The sequence below is a fragment of the Astyanax mexicanus genome, chromosome 13 (assembly GCF_023375975.1).
Source record: "Astyanax mexicanus isolate ESR-SI-001 chromosome 13, AstMex3_surface, whole genome shotgun sequence".
In the NCBI taxonomy this organism is placed as follows: Eukaryota; Metazoa; Chordata; class Actinopteri; order Characiformes; family Acestrorhamphidae; genus Astyanax; species Astyanax mexicanus.
In genome coordinates this window covers 27,606,638-27,626,025 of record NC_064420.1, presented here as the reverse complement: position 1 = coordinate 27,626,025, position 19,388 = coordinate 27,606,638, and the positions used below count along the sequence as shown (strand labels likewise).

Genomic DNA, 19,388 nt, shown 5'->3' with positions numbered 1-19,388 from the left:
TTATATGAAACAATTATAAACCCTGCAGAGGGCTTTTAGTTTGAAATACAGACAGCCTTTGCTAGTTTAGCTTGTTTAGCTGTGGTAGCTATCAACTGTGTTAGCTGCAATGCTAGCTAACAGACACAGCATGTAGCCTCAGCTTGGCTGGAGTGGTTTAGCTACGATGCTAAATGCTAAATTCTAACTGTTCTTAATTACTTGCTAAGTTGATGACAGCTTAAAGTCCCTGTGTGAGAAAAGTCTTTACCATTTTTGTGACTATAAATATAATATATTTTAGTCATAATTCTGGGTCTTGGAATCCAGTGTAGTGCATCACTGCTAAAAGAAACCCTAAACTTAGAGTAAACAGTGCAATATGATCTAAAATACATGAGTCATTGTAAGGTATAAATAATTTAGTCGTTTTATTTATTCCACTGAACAACGAAGGTGCATTTTTGGCATTTGCAAGCAAATATTTTTGGTTGCCAAATGTCTGACTGTATGCACACATAAACTGCAGCAGCAGAGTGCAAAAGCATTTGTAATGTGTAAAGGGTATCCTAAAAGCACATCCATACAAATAGCTTTCTTTTCCATTAGCGCTTAGCATTGATCCACAGCTGTTTACAGCAATCCGAGGTCTGCGAGGTTCACTTACTGTAATACTGGGAACTGAATCTGAATCCTTCTTTTCAAGGCTGCAATGCGGCCGTCAAGTGGAAGAACAAGTACTTAGTTCTTCTCGCAGAGAACTCCAGTGGTCAAGTGACACAAGCAGTGTGGTGTATCTCAAGGCTTAAAGACCACGTGAGGACCATCCTTGCCTTGTGCCAATTAATTAGAAGATTAGCAAACAGCGGCTAATCCTTCAAAGATGAGATGGTCTGATACCACTGCAAGGTCTTTGGCAACAACAACCAGAAACCAGTACAAATCAAGTGCAAAACAAGGCAGACTGTTCTGATATCATTGGTATGGTGTTCCACAACCCTGTTCCTGGAGAAACCAATGCATAACACACCTAATATAACCAATGAGCTCACAGACAGACCCTTCCTCCTTCCTGCACTGATGTGGGCGTGTCAGAGCAGGGAACACTCTACAACGTGCAGAATGAGGAGGAAACTTTCTCAAACACTCTGAAGGTTCCTTAATGCTTCCTGGATTGGGTGTAGTGTCAAATCTTAAATTAGAACATTTTCATTACATAAAGATTTCTGACCTGGTTTGACAAGCCTAGCAAAGATTCCCAGCTTAATTCAACAAAAGGTAAAACCATTTTACATATATGCAATCATATTCTCTCAGAAATGCTCCAAAATGTAGTCGAAAACTTTTCTTTCTGGACAGTAAAGGCAGTTACTTCAACAAAAGCGTGAAAACCTCTCAACACTAGGATTAACACACACTTATCAGACACTCATCCCAACACCACTTGCCGTGTTTAAAGGAAGAAGAAGGATGACCAAAAACAACCCCAAGAACACAGCTCCAACTGTGAAGCATGGGGGTGGGAACATCACACTTGTTGGCGGTGCTTTTCTGCAAAGAGAACAGGATGACTGCACCCTATTAAAAGGACGATGGATGGGGTTATGTATCCTGAGATTTTTTAGCCAACTTCCTCCCTAAGTAAGAGCATTGAAGATGGGTCATGACTGGGTCTTCCAGCATGACAATGACCCAAGACACACAGCCAAGGTGACCAAGGAGTGGCTCCGTAAAAGCATTTTAAGGTCCTGGAATGGCCTAAACCCAATAGAAAACTTTTGGAGGGAGCCCAGCAACAGCCCCGAAACCTGAAAGAAAATCTGTATGTAGGAGTGGGTCAAAATCCCTGCTGCAGTGTAAGTGTAAATGTGGTCATCTAAACCCTTGTAATTGCAAGGTTTCTGTACCAAATATTAAGTTACGTTTACCTGGTGTATCAAATACTATTTTTTTCAATAAAAAGCAAGTGAATTAGTAAAAATAATACAATGCCATTTCTTGATTTTGCCTCTCACATTGGAAGTGTACCTAGGAAAAAATGACAGACCTATACATTTTTGTGTAGGTGGGAAAACAGTTTCTGAATCAGTTTCTCTGATTTTGCTATTTATAGGTATATGTTCGAGTAAAATTAACAGACTTTCTCCCAAATTCCAAATAGAAATATTGTCATTTAGAGCATGTATTTGCAGAAAATGAGAAATGGCTGAAATAACAAAAAAGATGCAGAGCTTTCAGACCTCAAATAATGCAAAGAAAACAAGTTCATATTCATAAACTTTCAAGAGTTTAGAAATCAATATTTGGTGCAATAACCCTGGTTTTAATCACAGTTTTTCATGCATCTTGTCATGTTCTCCTCCACCAGTCTTACACACTGCTTTTGGATAACTTTATGTCACTCCTGGTACAAAATTCAAGCAGTTGAGTTTGGTTTGATGGCTTGTGATCATCCATCTTCTTCTTGATTATATTCCAGAGGTTTTTAATTTGGTAAAATGAAAGAAACTCATAATTTTTAAGTGATCTCTTATATATATTCCTGTGCTTCACTTACGCCTCATTGAGTATTAGATTTAGTTCTGTCCGTCTATACAAAGCAGTGATCTTGCCCATGTATTGTTTATTCTGTGTTTGACAATTTTTTGTTTTGCCTTGAACTTCTATACTGTCATTATACTTTGTTATTCACCTGGATTGTCTCACCATTCTTGGTATATGTTTCTTTTCTAATTTTGACCTTGCCTGTTTTAACTACAATTTTGGATTACCATATTTAATAAAGCCATTTTATTGTAATCATGCTTGTCTCATTCCAGCCTGACTCTGACACTCTTTTTTATCCACTATAGAGGACACGTTATTCACGTTATTTATGTTGAAATATGGAGGAATATAGGCAGGGGAGGTTGTCTATGATTGTTCTACTGCATTGCCTAGTACCCTAAAAGTGTAGGACAACAAACTGTAACCACACTGTTACTGAGAGACTCTGAGAGCTCTGTGTTTACTGCAGTTAGTAGATCTTCATCTCTCGCATGCTTGTGGTCTTCTCGTATATGCCCCCCTTTCATTATGACCAAAATCGCTCAGTGGGGGATATCTAAGTGTGTTTGTGTGTGTACACCCCTATTCCTGCTTCATTGAATTGGGTCCCAACAGGGTGGGACAGGCAGAAGAAGGAACTGACTGTATATGTGTGTATGTGTGTGTGTGTGTGTGTGTTGGATGGAATTAGCCTGTATGTATGTGTGTGTGTGAGTGTGTGTGGAGGGTGGGACAGGCAGTAGGGGAACAGAGACCGCCTGTTCCAGAGATGAGGTCAGCACAGCACTATTACAAGCTTCCTGCCCTCGCCTCTCCTCGGCTTTCTCAACACATCCAACACGTTTCCATGCAACGGGTTCTTCAGGAGCCATCCGGAACCCCTGTAACACACCACAGCTGTCACATCTGCACACTGCCAGCTGGTCAATGGTCAACCACTTAAGTGACAATCTGCTGGTATGTGCTAATAGGGCAACTAATGACTATTTTTGTAGTCGACTATTTTGCAGATTATTTGTTTAATTAGACGATAGTTTGATGTATCTATATTAAACAAAAAATTACAAAGTACAGTGGTGTGAAAAAATGTTTGCCCCTTCCAGATTGTTTGCATGTTTGTCACACTTAAATGTTTCGGAACAATAAAACCAATTTAAATGTTAGTCAAAGACAACACAGGTAAAAACAAAATGCTATTTTTAAATGAAGGTGTTTATTATTTAGGGAGAAAAAAAATCCAAACCTACATGACTCTGTGTGAAAAAGTGATTGCCCCCTTGTTAAAACATAACGTCACTGTGGTTTCTGACACCTGAGTACACTGTCTCGAGCCACACCCAGGCCTGATTATTGCCACACCTGTTCTCAATCAAGACATCACTTAAATAGGAACTGCCTGACAAAATGAAGTCCACCAAAAGATCCTTAAAAGTTACAAATCATGCCGAGATCCAAACAAATTCAGTAACAATTGAGAAAGAAGGTAATTGAGATCTATTAGTCTGGAAAGGGTTTAAAGCCATTTCCAAAGTTTTGGGAATCCAGCGAACCACAGTGAGAGCCATTGTCCACAAATGGAGAAGACATGGAACAGTGGTGAACCTTCCCAGGAGTGTCCGGCCGCCCAAAATTATACCTGGCAACCCTGTGTGTGGAAATGGGACTGGGGGATTGGTGGTGGCTACACCCCACATCATAAAATCATGATTAAAAAAATGAAACACTTGGAAAGAGAGAACAAGCCAGGAGCTATGTGTGTGTGCGCATCCATAAGATTTTAAAGATCTTAAAGCAGTAATATGCATAATTTAGTTCAATTCCTTTCTGGTTTGGGGCATTTGCTACACCAAAACATGCCACAGAAAATCTAATTCTGAGTACTTTGTTTTTTTAAATGACGATTTTGACGGTTTAAAGTTTTAAAACATACCCTGTTTTAGTTTTGACTGCATATTTGATTCAATGCAGCACTGCCAATCATAACACAGATCATTTACTTAGTAGTTTGGGTGTTTTCACACCTGTGCTGTGACTACAGTAATTGCAGAGTAACCTCCACTTGACCTCTTTCTCTCTTTCTCTCTCTCTTCATCATCTACCTGGCTGTTTTTCTCTGTAGGTGGTATAAGCTGTAAATCACTAATAAGCATGCTATCAATATCAATATAATCAATAAAGTGCCAAACAGGGTGGAGCCTACCGTTTAAAAACTGTGTGGAGAAGCTGTAATAGATTTTTGATCTATCTAGTGTGTTTATGCACTAATAGAGTTGTCTAAGAGTGTTTTCACACCTGTAGTTCATTTTATTTAGATTGGAATAGTTTGTTTACTTGTAGCGTTTCTCCCTCTGTTTGGTTTGGTTTCACATAGGGTTAGGGCTGCCACGATTAGTCGACTAGTCACGATTATGTCGACTATTAAAATAGTCGACGACTAATTTAATAGTCGATTAGTCGTTTTTTTTTTTTCTTTGTTTTTCTCTCCAAACTGCTGCGACTGCCTTTCTGTCCTGGACGCACATGCGCAGTAGTGGAAACTGGGGTAGGTAGTGGACGACATCTCAGGACATTATACAGACAGGCTCTGGTTTCATGGCTACCCCGCTACAGAACTCAAAAGTGTGGGATCACCAAGAAAATAAAAGTGAAACGCGTGCAATGCAATATCTGCAATGAAGAACTTGCCTTCCTCGGCAGCACAACCGCGATGCACGAGCACCTGAAAAGGAGGCATGTTGTGGCTGATTAAATGACGAAGAAGCTAAATTGCTATTTAGCTGCTAAAATTAGCGTAAACAGAGCGTTAACTTAGTACTTAACTTACTCATCTTGATAGCTTTAAAACAGAGGTCACTAATAGGCGGACCGCGATCCGGATCCGGACCCAGACGTTGTCACAAATGCCGTCCCAAACTGATAAACTACAGAGAAGGATTTCATTCTGACAGTGGCTTCTGTTTTCAGTGCTTTTCGGTGCAGTAAACTCACAGATCAGTCATGTGTGGTGTAAAATCACCAAACGCTCTCCTCTGCCAATCAGATCTGTGCAGACCGCTGCCCTGTGTATGGTAATGTACACAATATCTGGACAGAGAGGCATTTTTTATTAATATACTTTTTTTTCATAATAGTTCAAACAACCTCACAGTTGAGATGTTTCATAAATGCCAGTGCCTTATCCTTATTTTACACAGTTGTTTACACTTTATGCTAAACAGTAAAATAATTGTCTGTTACAACAAGCTGCATATTTCATTAAAGGTTTAATGAACTATGATTTTAATTGTTTTTATTTTTAGTTAGCATATAGCTGAAATCTAATGTTGGTTGTATAATAGCAGCTGCATTCTATTGTGATAAACTGTGTTTTATATTCAATTAACGTATGATCCGATTAGTCGACTAATCATAAAAAATAATCGGTGATTAGTCGACTATAAAAATAATCGTTTGTGGCAGCCCTACACAGGGTACACCCTTAGCTTTGTATACTTATTGAGAATGCTATAGGCCACTGCTTCACACCACTTAATTTGACCAAACAGGGTAAAAAATAGCTTCTTTTCTGACATGAAATTACACGTCTGATGCTTTAAACAATACATAACAGTCTCTTAATTCGCTAGTTGTGATGCTGCTGTTGTGGAACTGTACAAACTCTGGGCTTGGCTGGGTGATCTATCAAAAACTGCACACACACAGATCACACGAGTCTATTAGCGGCCGACTGTTATCAAGGAAGGACTTGAACTCTACAATGTTATCAGCGTACCAAATATAACACTTCAGCTTCCCTGAAAACACAGAGAAAGACCGGAGACCTTGAGACTACGGGATACACGCTGGAGGAAACGTACATAAGACAGAGCACTGAACACATGCACAGCCCCACAACCACCAGCTCACGTGCACACACACGCACACACACACACACACACACACACACACTTTCTGCCAGGCTATTGTTTCTAACATCCTATTACTCATCTGCAACTCCAAGGTTATTGCATGTATGGGTGAGAGCAGCACCATAGTATTATTATTATTAGCTTAGTCGGAAAATGTTTAATTTAAAGGCTTATTCCAAACAATGACTTTTAAAAATGTATTTTCTGTAAGGTTCATCTACAATGTTTGTGTGAGTTTATGTATTTAAAAAAAATAAATATATATATACAGGGGTTGGACAATAAAACTGAGACAACTGCTTTTAGACCATACTAATTTATTGTCCCGAAGGACAGTTCTGGTAGAAACAGGAAAGTTGAGGTGCACACTGAATTCTGTCGTGATTTGAGCAGCCGTGGTTTTATGTTGTTTAGATACAATCCGGGTTAGCACCCGAACATCCCTTTCAGACAGCTTCCTCTTACGTCCACAGTTAATCCTGTTGGATGTGGTTGGTCCTTCTTGGTGGTATGCTGACATTACCCTGGATCACGTGGCTCTTTATACATCACAAAGACTTGACTTGGTCACAGATGGTATGTCACCCATAATGTTTTGTGTATTGTAATATTCTGAGCAAAACTGTGCTCTTACCCTGCTAACTGAACCTTCACACTCTGCTCTTACTGGTGCAATGTGCAATTAATGAAGATTGAACACCAGGCTGCTCCAATTTAGCCATGAAACCTCCCACACTAAAATGACAGGTGTTTCAATTTCATTGTCCAACCCCTATATATACAGTGCCTTGCAAAATATTCGGCCCCCCCCCCTGAACTTTTTAACCTTTTGCCACATTTCAGGCTATGAAATTGTAACTTTTGTAACAAGTGGGATGAAAAGTGGAATGAAATTTATTGGATATTTGAAACTTTACTTTCAGTGCAGCAACCTTACTCCAGAAGTTCAGTGAGGATCTCTGAATAATCCAATGTTGACTTAAATGACTGATGATGATAAATAGAATCCACCTGTGTGTAATCAAGTCTCCGTATAAATGCACCTGCTCTGTGATAGTCTCAGAGTTCTGTTTAAAGGGCAGAGAGCATCACGAAGACCAAGAAACACACCAGGCAGGTCCGAGATACTGTTGTTGAAAAGTTTAAAGCCAGATTTAGATACAAAAAGATTTCCCAAGCTTTCAACATCTAAAGGGGCACTGTGCAAGCCGATCTACCAAGACCCAGCCGTCCTTCTAAACTTTCAGCTCATACAAGGAGAAGACTGATCAGAGATGCAGCCAAGTGGCCCATGATCACTCTGGATGAACTGCAGAGATCTACAGTTTTTCAGCATTTCCAAGAAATAAACTTTTTTTTTGTGTTCACAGAAACATCATCCTCGCCTATAGCACATTTGAACCTGTGACAGCGCTGCACAGGCAGAAATGTCCGCAATAAAAAAGTTTTTTTACAGGTTAGCAAACTTTAAGATGGACTGGTTATGTTTCATTACTTCAAAGTAACACGTTTCAGATATTAATAAAAAAAAAAAAAAACTTTTTTGTGCCTTTTTAAGCAAGAATGTGAATCGCTGTTTCTGAAAGCAGGAAGACAGGAGCCTTTTTAAAGATCACCTATTTTAAAGACAGGTGGAAGCTGATGATCTGGTCTAGGTCACGTAATGTAGCATCAGCACCACCTAGCAGACCTATGATGAGATTACATTTCTAGAAACACATAACTGCAACCACAGCCCTTCTGGAATATTTGTTCCCATTCCAATCTCCTGAAGCTGCTGCGCCGTATCAGTATCAATTAAGCAAGTAGAGATGAATGCATGAAAAAGCATGTACGTCATTTGCAGTTTCCTGTAATGCAGAGGTTTGCATAGCTTCATTTAGGGATCAACACTTATGTAACACCCCAATTTGTTATGAAATCACTGTGATTACTTCATATGATAGTAATTTTCACCTCTTTGTTTACACAGTGACACTGCGTGCTCAGTGTAGCTATCACAATTATCGCTATCGCCGTGCTGCGAGACGCCACTTTCACTCTCTACAAACCAACAACACTTTCAGTCTGTGTTTCTCCCCTGAGTAAACAGCTGTTTTCTCAAGCTAGGGAGGTTCTCAGAGTTTGGATCTGGTGTGTGAGAGCATGTGAGTGTGTGTGAGTGTGTGTATATATGAGTGCACAGCTGGACAGGAGTTGAAACAGTTCAGGAAAGCATATGACAGAGTTTAGTGAGCTCAGTGAAGTGAAGTCCAAGACACACACAGTCATAGTTCATAGAGCTGAGAGAAAGACAAGGGACTACAGGAGAGCCAAAAGACTTCCATCAAATACCAAACCAATACTGAAACTGATTTCATCATCACACTGAACCACCAGGGCTGCACAATAACTAGGGCTGCGCAATTTATCGTTTCAGCATCGTCATCACAATGTGTTCACGTCTGATATTCCCATCGCAGGACATGCAATGTTACATAAGGCTAATTTAATCATATATATTTTTTGTTATAACTTAATTAATACAAAGCAATCAGATTTTTAGACTTTGCATGACTATATAGGCAGATTATATAGTTTTTTTTACTCAAATATCAGGATATTTGAGTATATTTATTAAACACTAATACCATTACAGTTTTTTTTTTATCTCGAAGTAATCCTGTATTATTTCATATCAAAATATATACAGCTCTGGAAAAAAAATAAGAGACCACTTTAAAATTATCAGTTTCTTTGATTTTACCAAATTGAAAACCTCTGGAATATTATCAAGAGGAAGATGAATGATCACAAGCCATCAAACCAAGCTGAACTGCTTGAGTATTTGCACCAGGAGTGGCATAAAGTTATCAAAAAGCAGTGTATAAGACTGGTGAAGGAGAATATGCAAAGATGCATGAAAACTGTGATTAAAAACCAGGGTTATTCTACCAAATATTGATTTCTGCACATGAATATGAATGTGTTTCTCTACATTTTTTTTTCGGAATTTCAGCCATTTTTCATTTTCTGCAAATAAATGCTCAAAATAACAATATTTTATCTGTAGTTAATAGAATAAAACACCAATGTTTATTTTACTCAAACATATTCCTATAAAGGAAAACTCTTAACAAAATATCACAATGCCATTTTTTTTCCAATATTGTGCAGCCCTAGTCCTAACCCAGTACTCTGAATGCAACTGGTGAATGAATCTTATCTATTGTTTACTTTGTCATTAGTCAGTTTTAAACATGTTCACAGGGAGACGCAAATAGGCATTTTTATCAGCTGTCCAAACATACAAGCCAAATGAATAATGAGACAGAACATCTGTATGTATGTATGATGTATAACTGAATCAGCTATCAGTAAAAATAATAAATCATCACCATTATTTGACTGATGCCATAGAAGAACCACTGTTAGAACCATGTACAGTATGCAAAAATAATATTTTAAAGGTCTAAATCAATTTAAGTTAAGACCCTAGTTTTTTAAGAATTATAGTTCAGTTTACTTAGACGCTTCCCCTATTAGGAAGCTCCCCATTAGAAGGGAAACATGGCGACCCTTGCTCACTTTGATGTAGGCATCCTTAGATAGATAGATAGATAGATAGATAGATAGATAGATAGATAGATAGATAGATAGATAGATAGATAGATAGATAGATAGATAGATAGATAGATAGATAGATAGATAGATAGATAGATAGATAGATAGATAGATAGATAGATAGATAGATAGATAGATAGATAGATAGATAGATAGATAGATAGATAGATAGACCCTATGCATAAAAATAGACCAGAGAAAAGATGTTCATTGATAGTGCACTTAATAATCTGAAAAATACAATAAACTGTGCCACAGTGTAATATGCTTTCTGGAATTACGGGGTTGAGGGTGAAGTGGGTTGGTGATCATCCCACATCTTGATCTCACTAATGCTCCTGATGCTGAATGCAGCAAAAAGTCCTGATAAAATCAGGATAAATTAATATATTTAATGAGCAGGTGTCCCAATACTTTTTTCCAGAATTGTTTTGTATGTACACTCTTCATCAGATTTCCTAAAGGAATCAACAGACAGAAATAAAACCTGGGTGGGTAGTTGTGCCACATTCTTATGGAGTGACTTTTGTGTAGGTGGAGACAATCAATGAACCCATGTGCACAGGCACTAGGGCTGCATGACATTGGAAAATTTTAACATTTACAAATGTTCTTTTTTCGACAATATATATCGCAATATTAAATAATACAGGGCCCACAACGTCACCAGCCCCACCCCCACCCGCTCGTTGTCACGCGTCCGGACTGGAGAGCTGAGTCAGGTCCGAGCACTCAAAACCTTAGGAAAACAGCAAAACAACAGTAACTAGCATTTAATCAGGCATTTAAATGGCTTTTAAAAAGGTAAATAAAAGCGTTTTTCTGGGATTAATAGCGTGAATTCAGCTGTAACTGGAAATATCTGAGCAAAACTATGCTGGACTGAGATGCACATCTTTCAATACGTGCGTTTACAAGCACATGCCCAACCATGTGAATAGAGGCCATGTGGTTACCTCGTGTTTATTCCTGCCACTCCCCCCCTCGCACTTCCCCTCCCCCTCACACTTCTCAGGCAGCAGCAGCCTGTAACTCACACAGACACAGAGACAGTGCTGTGTATCTTGTGTCAAGAATCTGAACACTGCGACATGACGTGTTTGATTTAATTGCCTTAAGGAACATTGCACGTCCTGCGATGTGACAATGGCACATGCGCACATCGCCATAATGATTCTTAAATGATATATCGTGCAGCCCTGACAGGCACTGGGGTCAGCACCAAGATCAACCGTTTGCTCTCATACGTCACACGTCCAGAAGGCAGGCTGCCATGGTGTGACGGGCAAGTTTAAGAACATCTACAACTCCATCCAAAGACATCAGGCATTTTGTTTTACACATGCATTACACACTACCTCTGTATGAGCAGCTCAATAAATAAGACCAAGTGTTGCCCATATGAGTCTTAAATTTGAATAATTTACTGTTCCTAGTAATTTATCTTCCTTTTCAATAAAACTGCAAAGCAATACTGTCTATGTGCAACTATTTCTTTGACGATGAGTGTGAAAATCGTAATTTACTGTAGCAAGTGAGTGTTCGTGTACATTCTGTGCATTCTCTCACGTGTCAAAATGCCCCGACTCCTACAGAAGTCATGTGAAGAATTAGCCGAAGCATTTCTGGAGCTCCTTGTGAACTCCAGTGCTGGCTAACTGACAAATTCCAGAAGGGTCAGTTTCCTTCAATCCCCTTTTTTCATTAAGCAAAGGCCTACGCTTAATTAAAAGCACCACAAAACAGCTGGCAAAGGAGTTAACACAAGACAAAGCACCCTGCTACTCTGCTAGCTCTGTGGAAACCTATTATCATTAGGATTGCTCATTTCCTAATGAACACTATAAGTGTTTTACTCGAGTCACAGTCACATAAATGAACTGCTTCTCTGGTGTACAGCGCCAGAGCTGGACTGTCCACAGTTATTTTCAGCCTGCTTTCATCTGTCTGCTTCAGTAAGCTATATTGGCCTACAGAGGATTTGACTTAAATCTGGGATTCATATCAGCGTGGAGCGGCCGGTGGGGCTTCAAGCTTAATCGAACGCAGGTGTAACAGACGTAAATTTAGTCCTGCAGTCCTGCAGAGGAACCTCTACTCCAGGCTATGAGGCACTCAAGCTACTGTGTCAGATTTGGACTTTCATTAAAGATATCTTCCTGGATAATCAAGCCAATGGCAGTGGCACTTATGCCAAGACAAACAATTCAAGGAAACAGTATAGCTTTAAAAGTGCTTCCAAGTGCCTGTAGATTAAGGGTAATCTATGTGAACTTTCTTTCATATTATAAGTATCTATTAATGAATCATCTTAAAGAAAGATGATGCATATGTAATATTTTTTATTTTGCGACAGTCCAAACAATATCAGAATTAATTGCATTTTTTTTTTGCAAGTTTTTGCCAAGTTTCTCCAGTATATCCAGCCTTCTGTTTGATTGTTCCTAATGGCTCCTTCCTCATTTCTCTGATTGCATCCATCTATCTAGTGGCTAAATAGTTCAAGCATAATCATTTATTCCAATCAGTAGGTTCCTCTCAATATCTGTGCAAAAACTAATTAGAGCATTAGTTTAATCATCTCGACTTCAAGTGAAAGGCAAGGATTAAACTGATTAAAATCCAATTTGTTTACTTCCTTTACTCTCCAAATACTCTGAGTTACTCCCTAACACTCTGCCAAGTCTACAAGTCCATTATCATGGTAGCGCACTGCAATTTATATTCTTGTTTTTCTTTTTTGCTAGCATTTTCTTCTGTATTTCTGCTCAACCAATGCACACAATTTAAGATATACTCATCTCAGAGCAAGACCCAAAGAACAAAGTTAATCTTTTCCATTTATTCTCGCCCCTACACAATCCCATTTTCATCTATTTCCTCATTTGGAGCAGGTCTACAAGTTCTACACAGCCACACTAACCTTAGTTACCACATAGTACCATCTTAGTAACCACTTAGCAACAGTTGTCTAGTCTAGTTGTCTAGTGTTCCCGTTTGTTTCTGTCCACTTTTTCTGCTACCCAGCTCTCTCATCTCCATAAAAACACACAAAAAACAATTATAAGCTGTCTATTTGCATAGACAAGCCTTAACAAATGAATATCTTTTCAAGCTCCTGCACTCTTGTTATGTTGCCTCTCAATCTTTTCTGTAAATATAATTATTAATAATGGATTCATATAGGAAAGATCTGTCCACCATTTAAGACTATTATAGGACTACTAAACGTTTGTCTAGACATCAAATTAAACTGTCCTAATCTATTGGCTGGTTTTCAAGTATTCTTTCTCAAACCATGCAAAGGGCTGCCAAATAAATACATTATCAACTTATTACATGAAATATGGACATTAGGGGTCTGCCGTATCGTACACGATAATATCGTCAAAATTTTTAAATATTGTGAAAGATATTATACCCTGAAATATCGTGCCATATCACCCATCCCATTTCCCATTATATATCTACTAGAGACAGATTATATCTGACCAGTATCATTTATTTTACGTTAATCCTGAATATATGGAGACATTTGGAGTGTATTATTATTAGTATCATGACTGATCATTCTGGATCATTGACTTCTGTCACAAATCTGATAAAATTCTTGTATTTTTTTATATCTCATTTAGGGGTGTGCAATATTATATTGTATGTAATAATTTTTTTTTTCTTGCAGTGTATAGTGTATTTTTTAAATACTTTTTTATAAGTGTTAGTGTTTTGTTATATCGCCAGGAGTATCGTTATCGTGAAAATACCATGAAATATCATATTATTTTAGGGCCATATCCCCCACCCCTAATCGACATAAATTGCTGACATTAATATTGCCCATGATGTTTAGTTAGTGAGAACAAGCCATTAAGGTGAATAATATTCATGAGCAAAAAAAGAGCCCTTAAAAAAATACAGAATGTTTTAAAAATTGCAATAATATCATTAGTCAAAATTTGATTAGATTATTGAGACTGACCTACAGCCAATACAATATATCTCTTTACACACAAGTTAGAATATGTCTATGGGCTACACACAACATGAAGTTCATGAAGTTATTTGCACCCAATCATTCTCACATAAAGTGATATAACCAGCTCTAATCTTGTAAGTTTTAGTCGATTTCAGAATGAGCCGTTTAAGGGCTCTGACACTTGTACGCAAATAAGCTATAGCTGAGCATTTCCCACATGTTAGTTTTAGCTTTGATTGTGCTCAATAGCAAAGCATGAACAGGCTAGTTTATGCCTAATTGCTTAAAAGTGTACTGTCTGAGGTTCTTAACCAAAATGACCAAAATGATGGATCTTTAACTTAAAGCGTATGATTCCTGACAATAAACTCTTTCAATGGAGGGTGTTTAAAAGGGCGGTGAGACCAAAGTTATGTGTCCCCTTTTACTTCAAATATATTGTACATTTTATAGACATATTAAGATCATTTCACTTGCCCTTTTTCTTTCAAATAAACAAGCCTCAACAGTCTGTATAGTATCTCTAGGTATCTGTAATCTAGAGAAACTCTAAGTGGTCTGCATATTAACCTTCATACCGCTGCCTACAGTGTGTCACTTACTGTTTTTCTGGATGACTGACCGAAGAGAAAACCTACCTGAATGATTGTACATAACAACCTTTCAGTTCAGTTCAGGCCTCTTTTCTCTTTTTGGACATTTTCTTACCTAGAACTCACATACGCCCCTCAGTTAGTCCAGACCCTGTGTGTGGGGTCACAGATTTACCCTTTCTGCTGCCTCTGTCTGTGAGGAATTAAGGGTGTCTCCGTTCAGGCGTTTAATAACCTCTGACGCAGTAACTATTAGTGACATGGTGGGACTGGGAAAAGGGGTGAGGGGGCACAAGTCATATGATTACACACTCTTTTCTTCTCTAGTCCCAAAATCTAGAAGTAGACCGAAATCGGCCACAAGTTACCACCACACCACACAGCTTTGGATGTGCTCCAGTCTTGTTGCCTCACTCAGCTCAAACAACAAACTACAAACAAGCTCTTCTCAATGGGGGTTGAAAATTGCTCGCTGTCAGACTTAATTACGAGAGTCATAAAACTTTAATGGGCTATTTTACTCGTGGTTATGTAAGGTAGTGAGTTGGGTGATTATTTTCTGAGCACAGCAACGAATCCAGTGAGGAAAATAATGAAAAAAAAAAACTTCCTAGGTCATGTTTCACCATTTCTGACGTGCCTTCTCTATTTTGCCATTAACTGTGCCAGAGAACATGGAAAACGTGAAGCGAGAACATACCCAAAACTGAATCAAAGCAACTGGATTTTAATCTAGAAAATAAGTCACTAAAAGCAACAGTTTTAAGCTATTTAGCCCTAAATCCTATCTCTTTTTCAGTCTAAAGACGGATGGAAATGTCATGGCTGCTATGTAGACAGATGCGGAAGAAAAACTGTAGAAACTGACCAAAAATAAACTATTTTAGTTTGGATATCCTCATTTCTTTTACTTCATAGGATGCTACAAGTGAACGTTTTCAAGCTGATCATTAAACAAACTTAAAGAAAAATACTTCAACTGGTAGCATGTAATGTTTTGTACTTTTTGTAAATCAGTTTAACAAGTTAAATTAAGACAATTAACAGTTTCCATTCATGGAACTTAACTTAAACCATTTAATTGTTAATAACAAACAGTTTGAGCTTAAAGAACACAATTAACTAGGTGCAGACTAAATAAGTGAATAACTTAATTGTACTTAATTTATGTTGACATTACTCAAACAATACTCTTTATATATTTGAACCATTAATCCAGGATTCAGTTCTGGATTTTGTAATATTTGGTAGGTGTGGCACTAACTGGCCATTGAGAACACAGTTTTTTTCCAAATAAAAATATTGTCATTAAGAGCATTTATTTGCAGAAAATGAGAAATGGCTGAAATAACAAAAAAGATGCAGAGCTTTTAGATCTCAAATAATGCAAAGAAAACAAGTTTATATTCATAAAGTTTTAAGAGTTCAGAAATCAATATTTGGTGGAATAACGCTGGTTATTAATCACAGTTTTCATGCATCTTGGCAAGTTTCCCTCCACCAGCCTTACACACTACTTTTGGATAACTTTGTGCCACTCCTGGTGCAAAAATCCAAGAACTTCAGCTTGGTCTGTTGGTTTGTGATCACCCATCTTCCTCTTGATTATATTCCAGAGGTTTTCAATTTGGTAAAATCAAGGAAACTCATAATTTTTAAGTCTCTTATTGTTTGTGCCTTATCCCTAAGATTATAGCCTAAACAATTACAGCTGGGTTAATCTCTCATTTCTTGTAACGATACCTGACACTGAAAATAAACGTTTTAGGATCTAAATCTGCTCTTTTTCATTCTAACTGCCGCCTAAAGGATGTGAGGAAGTGTTTTCCAGCTCAAAAACAAAATTAAGTTGCTTAAAAATCAGTAAATTAGTTAAAACATCAAGATAAACTAATTAAGAAATTTCTAGACTAATTCTATAGGCTATGAAACAACCTTAAACCTAAACAGCCTGTTTTCTCACAGTAAACCACAGCCAAAAAACAGCTAAATAAAAGTCCTGCCAAATTCAATAAAAGTCCTACCTTGCTCATGTTTCTTTCTCCTCACAGCTCCACGTGTTTCAGGTAGTTATAAAAGTCCAGTTTAGCTGTAGTTCTACATGTCCACTGACTGTCCGCGCTGCTCTCTCCGCCGCTGCTGGAGGTTTGCTTTACTTTCTCCCCGCTCTGAGAGTCTGTGGGCGGAAACGCGCTGTGGAATGTGTTATTGGAAACTAGCTTTCTGATTGGCTGAGTGGTGAAACAAGGGGTGGAAAGCGCCTCTCTGATTGGTTAGAATGTTGAATGAACAATTGGGTTGTGGTTGCATCGTAGGGTGTTAGTGTAGAATAGATAGAGCCTATAATACGTTTTCTCACAGTTTGCTTTTTAATTCTTTAATTTATTTAATACAAGATACCACAGTTACATATGCTTGACTATCAGATGAAAATAAAATCATATTATCCCATATTATGCCTTCCAGACCTGAATTATCTCCATTGATGGGAAAAAATATATATAAATACTGTTTTCTATTTCTGTATTATATTTTGTATTAACCATTTTATTTTATAAACAGTAAACTAAAAAAATTAAAAGTTCTAAATCATATTAAATTAGTACAAATTAGCTGTTAATTTGCCTCAAAGGCTCTAGTATTACTGTTTTTTCAGTGCAGGGACCAAGTTCATTTTCCATTTATGTATAAACTTGTTCATTTGCTGATTCATGGTCTATTCTGATGGAAATAGTGTTATGTGCAAAAAAAACATTTACAAATAAAGAAAATACATGATGTCCATTGTAATGGACGCAGGGTCTGAAAGGGTTATAAGGTGCACTATCAATGAACATCTATTTTCTGGTTTATTGTCATATAAAAGGCGCATTTTAAGTAAACAAAACTGTAATTCTTAAAAAAGGTCAAAGTAAATGTCAAACGAGCGCTGGATGTTAATCTACACAAATTTGTCTCCTGAAAAACCTTTATTTGGGTGAGTAAAAAGCTTCTGTTTATTTACAGTGAGCTTAGATTTCCAATCTTTCCAACAGCGCAGTTAGCAGCAGCGCTAGCCACAGTTAGCAGCAGCGCTTAGCACTAGTAAATGCCAACCGACAGCATTACACTGAGGAACCCTGAGTGCTCCGGTAAGCTAAGGCGATATTAGCTAGCGGTTCGTCTCACATAGCTTGTTTTAACACGGTAAACACGCAGGCTACAGTCCGATATACTCTCCTCTGACAGCGAAAGAGTTAGCGCTGTGGTTAACGGCTAATGCTAATACTGCTTTAGCCTCAGTGCTGAAGAGACTTCACTAGAACTTCTGTATAATGCTGTACTTCAGTGGAGTGGCTACTGCTTCTTACAACCTGATGTGTGCCTTATATTGTAATAAATACGGTAATTGTGTCATTTGCAACATAAGCCTTCTAGTTTTGACATATAATAGTTTTGACATATAATACTAATCAGTAATAGTATTTTTTTCCTGACGGGCAATAATTTGACTGGTGGAACTCAACTAATAGGATCTAAAAGTTCCCTAAAGCATAGGATCTTCCTAGCTAGAAATTGCATGTTTCTATAACTTTCTGAGAACAGCTCCACATGTGTAAAAGATGTTGTCTTGTAACATTGTAAGAATGTTCCTGGATGTTCATGATGTTGAGGTCCCTAGAAGTTGGGGGGACCTTATTTATCAGACCTTTAGCAAATATTCAGAACGTTCTGGGAACAAATGTTCTCTTTGAAATGTTGCAGTGTGACCATAAAATAATCAAAAGTCATATAGGAAACATTAATATATATATATATATATATGTCTTTAACAAAACATTCTGTAAAACATATATGAGTCACAATGGACCATATGGGAACGTTCTCTTGATGTTGCAGCCCTTTCATAACAAAAAGAGGACATTTTCGGAATGTCCCCAAAGTTCTGTAAAGGTTTGGGACATTTGTGACCTTTAGACAACTTTAAGAGGAACATTACGCAAAGTTCCCAGAATGCCCTCTCCTACGTAGGTTCAAACCTCCTGCTGAATAACCACCTTCCTGTAGGTTCATGTAAATTGATCAATCAAGAACCTCTAAACGTATTAGTGTAATTAGTTAGATCAGGGTGGGTGAATTATTGTTGGATCTGAAGTCTGCAGAAAGTTTTTCAGGAGCAGGGTTGGAGACGACATCCATATACAATAGCCAATACTAGTGGTCTATAAAATGTATTATAATTATTATAATAGTACTAATTAGAAAGCATAGCCATCAAGGTATTATTCTTATGATTTCTATGGTTCATTTCAACATTTCATATTCATGTTTTGTCATGTTCTTACAGAATCTCTTTTTTTTTATCAATCTCAGACTTGCTTTAGAAAATGATTTATATCTTACTTGTACTCTTGGAAAATCTCCATGTACCAAAGCAACAGTTCACCTCAAGATTTGTCTTTCGATTAATCTAAAATTAAACTTTTTATTAAGTGTTGGAGATCAGCCAGTGACGGGGCACCCAGTAGAACATGCTGTACCGGTAATTTGTCTTGCTCCAGCAATGCCGCTAGCCAACCTGGGTGGCGGGAAGATGGAACAATAAAATGGGGGGTTATTGTCCCTTATTAATCAGGCATGTTGAGCTGTCCAATGATGTGGTATTAGCAACATATGCTTCAGATGCAGTGGTGCATGTCTTCACATGTCTTGGATGAGGCCTTCACCCTTCCAGCACTCCCAGCACCGTGTGAAAAATGAAGAGCTAGCTAGCATTCAATGGCATAGATGGGATTACAGTCC

The 19,388-nt window shown here is 37.8% G+C and overlaps 1 protein-coding gene across 3 annotated transcripts in view; it reads right to left on the bottom strand.

The window, feature by feature from the left end:
- tns2a (tensin 2a) overlaps positions 1–19,388 on the bottom strand; it is a 126,819-nt gene that overhangs the window by 89,996 nt on the left and 17,435 nt on the right. Inside the window, exon 1 of one of the 3 annotated variants that reach the window (XM_022677588.2) lies at positions 16,631–16,778. The exons of the other annotated variants lie outside the window; for them this stretch is intronic. Coding sequence (XP_022533309.2) covers positions 16,631–16,639 — 9 coding nt within the window. The 5' untranslated portion in view covers positions 16,640–16,778. Of the gene's footprint in view, positions 1–16,630; positions 16,779–19,388 lie in introns of those variants that run through there. 3 annotated transcript variants of the gene reach the window in all.